The 11901-nt window shown below is 35.7% G+C and overlaps 1 protein-coding gene across 1 annotated transcript; it reads right to left on the reverse strand.

Annotated features, from left to right (window-relative positions):
* Positions 1-76: 76 nt before the first annotated feature.
* On the reverse strand, positions 77-5803 carry CTXN2 (cortexin 2). The gene is made up of 2 exons (XM_081508562.1): positions 5725-5803; positions 77-379 (listed from the first exon to the last, which is right to left on the reverse strand). Exon 2 carries the CDS (start codon positions 320-322, stop codon positions 77-79), a length of 246 nt encoding a protein of 81 aa, XP_081364688.1. The 5' UTR covers positions 323-379; positions 5725-5803.
* Between the last annotated feature and the right edge of the window lie 6098 nt (positions 5804-11901).

An 11901-nucleotide genomic window follows, 5' to 3' on the forward strand; every position in this document is an offset into this window, starting at 1 on the left:
CACACTGAAGGAAATTACAATTGTGTCCATCATGTGTTCCAGCAGTATAACCCTAAAAACTGTAAAGCTGGAACATTCAGGCAAGTGCATATTCAAATGTCCCTTTATCAAACTCTTCTACTTCATCTTCCCATGTAGAGGAAGGCATGCTACTATATGGGTCTAACAGGATTTTGAAGCATCTGATAATAAGAAGTCCCAAGAAGATACACAAAATCCCAACAAAAGCGAAGCCAGTTTTCTGCTCCAGAGTCAATGAGAAAGCTGACACTTCGTTGACACTCATCTTAGCTGAAGTGTTGCCACAGTAGGTACTACTCATAATTCACTGTCACATCATTTTGGGTCTTCAGAATTCCTGCTGAAGTCACCTCTTGGCCTAGATACAAAATTGGACTCACTTTAGTTTTAGCCATATAAAGCATTAGACAGGTAATTTTTAAAATAAAATATGGTATTTTTCAAACTCTCTTGACGTAACTCACAACAGATATTTGAAAACATCGTCAGATATGGATCAGGATCAAATTAGCATTGGAGATGCTACTTCTATTGTAGTAACTACAGAATTGCCTTCATGGACACAGAAAAGTATACCTGTATACACTAAATCTAAAATCAAATATAAAGGGAAATAGTCAAATTATTAACCCTGAAAGCATTTGATTCATTGCAAGATGATTGTCATTACTTCTTTGACCCAAGTTATCATCTAATTTTCATTTTATTTTTGCATGTATCAATAAAGTCATAAAAAATTATAGGTATAAGCTGATCAAGCTTTCTAAAGTCCATGCTTTAAGGTCTATCTCCAATGCCATTTTTTCTGATAGATTATGATCCTTTTAAATAGGTGTAATATCTTCATTCTTTTTTACCCCCTTAGCTTTTAGACTTATATTCTTATAGTTTCTTTTCCACTACCACTTCATACACTAAATGCTAATTGTTTAAAGAGAGAAATTGTGTTTTTAAAATTATATTAAAAAGAGCAATACCCAACATAGTGGCTTGCAGCAGTAGCCATGGATGATTAATCATAGCCCCAACACCTCCATTAGCTCTCACACCCTAATTAAACATAAAATCCAGGTTAAACAGCATCCTTTCTATGAAATTCAGCTGCAAGTCAAGCTCCCCAGACTCCTTGCCAACCAGATTTCCACTCTCTCTAAGCTCCTACTATATTGAGATTCTAAAACTACAGCAAAAGTGTTCAGAATTTGTATGTTGAATTGAAACAAAATAGACCTTTCCATTTGATGTCTTAAAGTTAATTAAATCAATCAATTAAAATTAAGATTAGTTAATTAAATCAAATGGTTACTAACCCATAGCTGCCCTTCTTGAGAGGATTGTAACCAAAAGCTTGTTATCCAATAACTTAAAATGATAGACTGATAGTGTTTTTGTCTTTTTTGTTGCTTCTTTTGATAATTTTAAAAATTGTGTTTATTAAAATGACGGATCCTTCAGGGTTTTTTGGATTGAATTTTCAGAAAACAACTGAGGCAGAATAAGAAATGGGAGGTAAGGAGTGGAAAAAATGAGTAATTATTAAGAACAAGACTTACAGCTTTCAAACTTGTTCACCCACTTATGCAACAATTAATATCAAACAGTATTTATTTTATAATGGTTTGCATTACAAAATAGCTCTGTCTTCAAATCATGTCAGAAATAGTCAATAGATTCTGGGATATGCTGGTTATTAGACTTTTTTGTTCAACAGATGGAAAAATATGTTTCAACCATATTTGTGGAATTTCTTTCTACCAAATCATTTTTCTGCCCTAATAAGTATAGTATACTGAATATATTTTAAGAAGATTTCAGATCACTTAAGTGGTCTTTTCTGAAGATTGAACTCTTTTTATACTATTTATCCTGTAGAAGGTAGGGGAGACTGAACTGAATATCTATGACCTTGGAATTAACTAGAACTTTTTTTCTGACCAAATTTTTAATTTTATTGCTTTGTCAATTAAAGGTCATTTGTTGAGATTCATACATCCTCTGGTTCATTTATTTAATGAGTGGACAAAGCGAAAAGAAGTCTGTTTCTACATGGAGATACTGGATCAATCATTTGGCTGATTCAGTCAAGTAACTAATTGAATTATTTCTTCACTAGAATCCTGACCTTGGTAGGTTATACCATTTGACTACCTCCTGGGACATTGGGTAAGAAGAGGCAATAAATGTGGTTTGCTGCTGGGCTTAGTAAATGGACTTCCTTCAACGGAGGGCTTGTTGCCCAGCACCTGGGAGTGCTACCAGCAGATGATCTTCAGCTGGTAGTTCCTCTCCTTGATAGCAGAGAGCTGCCTCACCCAAGGTCACTTCGCTTCCAACAGCAGACAACTAACAATAATTGCTTAATGTAAGAATATAAGGGCCTGGCCATCTTGGCTTAAAGGGTCACAATTCTGAAGAACCATTCTAGCTCTAGAATTCATTAAGGGATAAGCTGAGTCTGTTGTTGTTTAATTACAGCTCAGATCCTGCCCACTCCTGCTTAATTCCTCACTTTTCCACAGGTATTGAGCCCAAGGGCACTACTTAGGAAGCATTTTGCACATTAATCTCTGTCTCAGAGTCTGGTTTCTGAGGAACCTAACCTGAAACATTTGGTCTCACAAAAGTTAAAACATCTGAGCAATTTTAATGATCTGTACATTTTTCAGCTAGTTCATCTTGTCACCATGCAGAAATAGCCTAAACTGAGTATAGTTATGATATTAGCTAAATTTATTTATGTGTTTTTAAAAATAATTAAGATGCCAAATTGACTTCCTTATTTGAAAGTTTACTACTCACATGGATTATTAGGGAAATAGCGTCGACATTATTTAGTTGGTACAAATAGCATGGCAATAGAATTAATAGTCTCCCGTGATATCTTTTTTGGGGAAGCTGGTGAGATACGCCTGGATAATATTATTTTTATGTAGATTTATAGTTCACTGAAGTATCCTAATAAAAATTGTGTTCTGTAATCATAGAGACCGCTCTCTAACATAGCAACAGAAAGGTCTAACTCTATCTACATCCTCTTCAGTGTTTTTGAACAGTAGCTTGAAGACATTGAAGTGATGATTATTAAATTTGACACAAAGCTGGGCTGAAAACTATAAGTTAACTTATAGAATAAAGATTCAAGGCAATTCTGATGACTGGAATTCTGGATGGAAACCTGAACATAAAATTTAATAGAAAAAAATTTAATAAAAACCTTTCTAACGTCCCATATTTAAGTGAGAGGGAGAGGGATACATGAAACTTAGATACTTGCCTGGGAAGTTCATGTGAACAGATGTTTTATTAATATCTGAAAAGGAAGAACTTGGACCTTTATATTCATCTTAAAATTCTACCTTACACTAAAGATAAAAACAAAATACAAGCTAAGGAGAGCACCTCAAAGGGCAATATTCAAATACTGAAAAAAAAGTCTGACCATTGCTGCAAGCAATGTGTTCACACAAACAAATAAGTTAAAAGTTAAGCAATTACCCAACAGCATGTTCAGAAACTAGATACTCTTGGGAATTAAGCCATATATGTAGTAGCTAAAATGTCAGTATTTTCTGGCCTAAATTTTTCAAGTATTTGCCTAACTTGTTTTATTTCAACACCTAATCTAATGTTTTTGAGAATATACTACTAAGTATGCTGAGCTTTGCACCTTTCAGTCAATTATAGAGTATAATATGATAGAAAAGTAATGTAATCAAATATTACTAAAAATCAATAGAAGTCTTCAGATACAGCATTGATTTGTTTTTAATTAATAAGGTATCCAAAATCACTCAATTGTGGATAAAAAATACATTTCTTTCACTTTCTCTAATCCCTGGAACTGAAGCAAAAAAAAAAATTAGCAGGTTCTGTAAAACAGACATGTTAATGCCTACCTCAAAGGGAAAACATCATCTTAATATCCTGTTTATAGGGAAATAGAAAATGAAAGAAATATGGGAGAAGTTTAGATCATGAAGCTACAAAGCTGTAAATAACAAACGCTTATGCGAAAAAAAACTTGACAGTAAAGAAATGAATGTTTATAAAAAGAGCAGAATGTAAAGTTATGTGGAAAACTTATTTTAGATATGCTGTGCCACAAAAAATGGGTAAAATTGTCAACATTGTACAGTTTAAATATCAAGGTCTATGTGTGTTATGATTAACATATTTCAGTATATTTCTATAATACTTCTGCAAATGATTAATATTGCCTCAAGCCATATTGACTAGAATAAATGTTGAGGTATTTTAGAAATGAGAAAATTAGTTGAAAGCATGTCATTCCTTTCATGGCAATTGCCAGGAACTGGGATTTCTAAGTTCTGATGAGTCATGGGATTGGGCCAAGTGTATATCTGTAGTTATCAGTAGGCCCATATCTCTCTGAATTGTTTTGTTGCTGGTAACCAGTAAACAAGCTAACATGTCTTTCTATGACCAGCCATGCAAATAATATTATTGTGAGTAGTCAAGGAAAGATAATAGTATTTTTACACTTGATTCATAGCCTTTCATATACATGAATGTTGTGTGTGATGTTTTTTCTTCTGTGAAATAAGTTTACTGACTGGAGATATAAAAATTCACTTTTAAATCAATTTTATAGTCATTTAATCACCCAACAACGTGCAACTGCAGAAACCAAAATTGAAAAGCATGTGCCCATTAATAAAAGAATCTCCTATATCTTATTTCAATCAACAGGTTCTTTTTTCCCTCCTGTTTACTCATCTATTAATGATATTCCAAATAATAAATCTAGAATAACAACTATTATAGTGGAATATAGTGTTCTAGGTAAAAAATATTTTGATACTGGTCACTAGGTATAATCATCTCTAATGCTAATGATATAAACATTCATAGTTTAATGAAATGAGACATACAGGAAAACCCATGCTTAAGAAATAATGAATTATATATATACACATATATATATACACCCCTTCAAATATCAAGATTATTAATCCCATTAAAAGAGGGAAAAGAAGCCTAATTGAGGCCACATCTGCAAAGAGTTGGTTGATAATTTGGAATGGAATATGTTGGAGTCAAAGGAAAACCTTAAATTACAAACCCAGATGTCTTCATGATGAAGTGCATACATTTCAGGCCTTCCCAGGGATCCAAAACCTTGAGATATGCTAGAATCAACCTCCCCCCAACCTTTCAGATTTCAACCTTAAGAGAATTTCCCTTTTAAGAGAATCTTTGAATGGCTCCTCAAGGACTCTGACATTCCTTTTTGCTTTTCTCCCCAAAGCACTGGAAACCTAGTCCAAAAATTCTCAAAATTCTCTCACTAGAGAAACCTAGACTGTCACTACCATTCTGCCTTGTTTGCCTCCAGTTCTCTGTGGACATATTAAATTGAAGAAACATAGAAACCACCTACAAAACATTATGGAAGAATCATCAGCAAGCTGATTGCACACACACAACACATCCGCTTTTTTTTTTTTAATTTTTGTCAGCTGCAGCAACAGAAACATTATGGCTCTTTCTCCTTTAGAATTTGAACTCGGCAGACCTGCAGATCCTTCCTCCCTCCCCTCTCCCCACCTCCTCTCCTGCTCTCTAGCTTCAGAAATACAAGAAAAGCAGACATGCTACTTCTCTCTGGACCTGCATTGGAATCCTGGCAGTTAATGCGGAGGGTAGGGGGAGAAAGTTACTTGGCAGGCAGAGATGTCTCACCTTCCATGCTTGTTGCCATGGAGATGAAATCCAGTGAGTAGATTTAAGGGTTGGCACGTTTGTGTTCGCTGATCGGTTCAATAACAATGTAAAAGGCGTGTCCTGGAAACCTCCGTGGAGTCACAGTACCGCGGTTAGCGCTTTCCTGGCCTACGTGTGTAAATGTTTCTGTCTGTGATGGACAGAAGACGTGGGCGCCCGCGAAGTACGTGTGCGCGCGCGAGTATATTTGCAGGAAAATGTGCACAGATTTCTTCGATGTGGCAGTGTGTAAATATTTGCGCGCGCGTGTGTGCGTTTGTGCGGGCGTCTGACCGTTTGTGTACGTGAGAGAGAGAAGAGGTGGGAAGTGAGGGGGGAAGGAAATCGGCTACTGCAGCAACAGGCTCTGTCTAGTCCTCAGCTCTTAAAAAAAGGGGGAGTGCTCATTCTCACTCATATCACACTTTTCAGATTAGGAATCCGTCATCACCAATAATGCTTTCTAAGGCAGTGGGGGTTTTCCTTAATTTATTATTAAAAATCCTTGTTTTCCTCTCCTCTCTGCATCAGTAGCTTTGCCGCGGGCATTTTGCTCTGCTCGGTGACCTCAGCCTCAGTCGAGGACTAGGCACTAAATTCTTACGTCTTCTCAACCTATAAAGGAAAGACGTGAGTGAAGGGAGTATGGGTTTAACTGGGGACTGCATATGTCATCTGGAGTTATTTTTCCCTACCCTTCGCCTTTCCTAAGCAAACCCAACAGAATCCTCTTCTCTTCTTGGAGTAGGTGCCTAGGCGCTGTCCGTAGTGCTGAAACACTACGTAGTAAAAGCTATTAATAGAAGACACAAAGGGAGGAACCCTTAGATAAAGCGCACATAAAGCAGAGAGGCTCATTTTGTAAATAGCATTGAATGTATATAAATCAAACCTAAACAGCATCGAAAGCAAAATAAACAAGGCAACAAACAAACCCCCCTCTCCTTTCATCCTTATTTAGGGCTCTTCCCATTCTCCAAGCTCAATTATAAGGCCCCAATTCTATTTATCTTTAGATACTATATTCAGGGGCTTCCCTGATGGCTGAGCTGGGAAGATCCCCTGGATAAGGGCATGGCAACCCACTCCAGTATTCTTGCCTGGAGAATTTTATGGACAGAGGAGCCTGGCGGGCTATATAGTCCATGGGGCGCAAAGAGTTGGACACGACTGAGCGACTAACACAACCACACACTATATTCAGAACCTGCAAGTTGCAAACATTTGTAGATTCCTTAAAAACTAAGTTATTGACCTAATGAACTATAAACTATTCAGTGACTGGGAAAAGTGTTGGTGCAGAATTGGGTCATTGTTCATGTAAAAAAAAAAAAGCTGAAAACAAGTGTGTTCTAATTAAAAATAAAGTGAAGACAAATTTCATGTTCATTTAGACTGTTTAATAAACTAGAAAATTCCATGGTCTTAACAAAAAAGTTTAATGTATAACTGTGAGTTCATACAAAACTATACTAAAAAAAAAGTTAATTTTTTTCATTTGAAACTATTAAACACCCTATAATACAGGCCCACCAAGGAGGAGAGTGGAAGAAGTATCTACTTCCAGGAACATGTTCATTGCCATGGTTTTACTGAGTCTTTTTTTAAAGCTTGTTAAAGGCCACATCATTTTTTGGTATTATATGTTACAGCAGTGCTTCTTGAAATTTAATGTGCATATGAATCCCCCAGGGATCTTGTTAAAATGCAGATTCTCATTCAGTAAGTGTGAGATTGGGTCTCAGATTCTGAATTTCTAACAACATCTCAGGTGATTCCATAGGTTACTAGTCTCAGGACTACACTTCTAGTAACAAGGTTCTAGAGATAGTATATTCTGGCCATGCAGTCACTCATAGGGTATGGAAAAGGAGGTCATTTTCTTTTCACAATTTTTCTATGTATGTTTCTAGACTATTGCAATAATATTCTATTCAAAGAAGTTCAGAGATTAACCATTTTGTTTGCACAATATTAACAAATTTTATGAATTTATCATTTGATTGATTTTGACATTGTCTAGACACATGCTATAGTTTACTCAATGCTCTATTTCCATACTATGATCTATAATCACCCATTCTCTTTGCAGGTCAAGCTTAAGAAAACAGAAGCAAGTTATATGATTCTACTACTGATGTTTGGGCCTCATTTCAAGAATTTGTTACCATGATTGGAGACCTCAACTTGTCATTTTGTGACTTTAAATCTGGTTCCATAGTGAACGCTCATGATACTGATTTTTAAAATCCGGACATTACAGATCTAATTTTCACTCATTTTAGAAAGTAGAAGAGGGTCATTGTTTCATAGACCATTTGATTGATATCTGATCTCTCATTGACATAATATACTTATGTTTAGATTTTGAAGGTTCCTCTGAATGATTTTCTGTTGGATTTTTTTAAATCCATACCTTCATCAGTTGTGCAGTGCTTTCAGTTAATGCTTTTGAATTGATGCCAAAGGAAAGTTTTGACTATAAATTAGGTTCCTTGGTATTAGTTGGTACATGACCTTGGCCTTTTTCAAGCTGTATGAACAGTGGTGATGTTTTGAAAAGTCTGCAAAATGGCTCATTCTGGAAAGCATAAAGGAATTAAATATCAATTATGTTCCACATCCTTTGCCATGTGCTGGGATACAAATGAGATATTTTGCAAAACAACATAGCAGGTTCTATGAAGTTCTGTGGAAGTACAGAAATTAATAATTTATGTTTTATTCTCCATTACCAAAGAAGTGATGAAGAATAGCAAACTATAAAACCCAGAATAGCTGTATTTCAGGTCCTTGCCAATGTTTGTTGTCCAACCTTTATTTAAAAATTGTTGAAAGATAGGAAATAAATGAATGCTTTTCTAAAACACACATGGTTAACTGTACTTCTGGATTGTCTCTGATTTATTTTCAGAGCAATACAAATTATTAGAAAGGTAAATATGTGGATGAAATTGTTTAGATCTCCTTCCAAAAGAATTGCCTTTACTATGCTTTGACTTTACACTTTCAGTTTATAAACAAGTACTCCACATAAAGCAATCTTCAGCTTATACAATCCACTCTATGCTTGCTATGAGGCTGTTACGAAAGACTTGCCTAACACATTCTGTGCTATATCTTATATGACATACCTCTGAAGCATTTCTTTCAAGACCAATTTCATGAATTGAACTCTCATACCCCTCCTCTTAAATCATCTCAAGGTAAGTGGTGTGTTCTCTTCTTATATACAATGTATATCATGTAACTGATCACATGTGCCTTTTCCTCTAGTTACCAAGGATGTCAGGGTCAAATTAACAGCTAAAAATGAGTAACTGTATAAGAGCTTAAGGCTTTTATATTTATGTTCTTTCTTTATTGACTACTGCACTTTTCTTTGCTCAGATGTTGATGTATTATTTTCTTTCAATTATCTGTTTTAATGTGTGTCTGCATCCAAGTGTTCTTATAGAATCAGAAATGGAGTAAATAAACTAAAAAATAAGTAAATAAGTACATTTATTTCTCTACATTTTGGCAAAAATGTTGAGTATTCAGTGAATATATATGGTTGTCAAAATAAACTTGTTTTTAACAAGATACTATAGAAAAATGATTATCTAGTTAGCTATGAAGAGAAAAATTTAATTTATTATGCTTGTTAAGCTAGTAGAAGAAAATTTCTCTTTAACTATAGATCAACTTTATTTCAAAACGTACTGTTTCCCCATTTCTTCTTCTGTTCACTAAATAGTGTCCTTTGTATGACTAGGACTTTTTCTTACGTCAGAGAGCAGATTTATTAATTATCTATCTTGTCAGAAGACGTGGTAACTATAGAAATGTAAAGAATATGACATCCTCACTCTAATGAATATATTTGAGAATGAAGGTGTTACTAAGGAACTGAAAGCAAAAATTTTCTCTAACAAGCCAGCTCAGGATTCTTTTCAGAGGAAAATTTTGTTACTATGAATGCTTGTCACCCTGGTTCCAGCTGACTTCTTGCTCTCAAGTTTTCTATAGTGGGATCCTCTCTTGACCTTATTAGGTCAACATGTTATCTTCAGCTTTTCATGGAAATCTATATCTTGTCTAGCTTAAGTTTGTTTATTCTTCTGAGTTAAAATGTTTGAAAGTAGCTCTGCTTTTTTTTTTTTCCAAAAAGTCGCCATTTATTCAAATATTGCATACTACAACTTTCAAATGCAAAACTTTTAAAAATGTATTGAAGACAAATATAAATTACCTTTTTGTAATAAATGTTAAACATCAACCCAATGCTTACTTAGCTTTAGATGGTATTAGATAATTAATTATGTTCAAAAGTCACCTGTTTGTTTTTTAAAAATACATTCTTATTTGGATTGTCATTTTTAGGTTAGTTAGTTCAGTTGCTCAGTAGTGTCCGACTCTTTGAGACTCTGTGAATTGCAGCACGCCAGGCCTCCCTGTCCATCACCAACTCCTGGAGTTTACCCAAACCCATGTCCATTGAGTCGGTGATGCCATCCAACCATCTCATCCTCTGTCGTCCCCTTCTCCTCCTGCCCCCAATCCTCCCAGCATCAGGGTCTTTTCCAATGAGTCAACTCTTCGCATGAGGTGGCCAAAGTATTGGAGTTTCAGCTTCAACATCAGTCCTTCCAATGAACACCCAGGACTGATCTCCTTTAGGATGGACTGGTTGGATCTCCTTGCAGTCCAAGGGACTCTCAAGAGTCTTCTCCAACACCACATTTCAAAAGCATCAATTCTTCGGTGCTCAGCTTTCTTCATTGTCCAACTCTCACATCCATACATGACCACAGGAAAAACCATAGCCTTGACTAGACGGTTAGGTACTTATGGCTTATTTTCTACATAAAGAGTTTCAATCTTTTTGGAGGCTTAAGAATGGTTTTGAAATTTCAATAGGAAATCTATGCCCTCACACACTTGCAAATAATTTTGCTCACAATTTGCAGCATTCATGGACTCTTGGAAGTCCATTTTTATAAATCCCAAACTAATACAAGGAGTGATTTTTAAATTTCTGCGATAAATAAATGGTCTGTGGTCTCATTCTCAGTTTTGCAACTAAGTACTGATTGTCTTAAAGTCCTGTATTTTTTAAACTGCCCTATTAACTTTATATTTTCCTTCCTTGGAGTTCTTCCTCCAGGTCATCTTACCATCTGATCTCTAGAGAGTAGCCAATGCTGAATATGCTGAAATAGGATTAGAGAGTACTGTAATAGGATGATTAAATTTGATTAGAAAATGACTGTGGGATTTTTGTCAACAGTGAAGAAATTATCTGAGTGGAATCATAAGTGAATTGAGCATGATGATACTTCAGTGTAGATAATGATCTAATGCTGGTCTATTTAATGAGTGAAGAATTGATGCTTTTGAACTGTGGTGTTGGAGAAGACTCTTGAGAGTCCCTTGGACTTCAAGAAGATCCAACCAGTCCATCCTAAAGGAGATCAGTCCTAGGTGTTCATTGGAAGGACTGATGTTGAAGCTGAAACTCCAATACTTTGGCCACCTCATGTGAAGAGTTGACTCATTGGAAAATACCCTAATGCTGGGAAGGATTGGGGGCAGGAGGAGAAGGGGACGACAGAGGATGAGATGGTTGGATGGCATCACCGACTTGATGGACATGGGTTTGGGTAGACTCTGGGAGTTGGTGATGGACAGGGAGGCCTGGCGTGCTGCGATTCATGGGGTCGCAAAGAGTCGGACACGACTGAGCGACTGAACCGAACTGAACTCATTTAATGAGTCCCATTGAAAATGAGATGGTATGTTTTGCTGGTAAACTTTTCTGCAAAGAAAAATGCACTAAATGTGTCAGTTCAGAGTGAACTTTTTAAATGAAGTTTCATTTAACTGGTTTCAGTTTTACTGCCCATAAACCTTAAATCATTTCATTTAAACTGCACTTCAAGTCTTTTCTATATTTACTGTTGAATCTTAACGAATATGATAAGGTACCTTGGGCACAATCTCCATGAATGTGTGATCCATAACCACAGCATAATGTTTAATTGGCTCAAGTTATCTTGCTGGGTTAAAGAAATAGAGAAATAGAATCAGTTTATTCTGCTACAGTGTATGTTTCTGTAATATGCATCAATTAATTGACAAATAGGGATGCCAAAAGAATGTGAAAATCAATTG

The sequence above is a fragment of the Giraffa tippelskirchi genome, chromosome 7 (genome assembly GCF_054371585.1).
Source record: "Giraffa tippelskirchi isolate mGirTip1 chromosome 7, T2T-mGirTip1v1.2.pri, whole genome shotgun sequence".
NCBI lineage: Eukaryota > Metazoa > Chordata > Mammalia > Artiodactyla > Giraffidae > Giraffa > Giraffa tippelskirchi.

Excerpts from the sequence above, each read along its gene's own strand:
- CTXN2 (XM_081508562.1), bottom strand. The coding sequence starts at position 322 with ATGAGTAGTACCTACTGTGGCAACACTTCAGCTAAGATGAGTGTCAAC.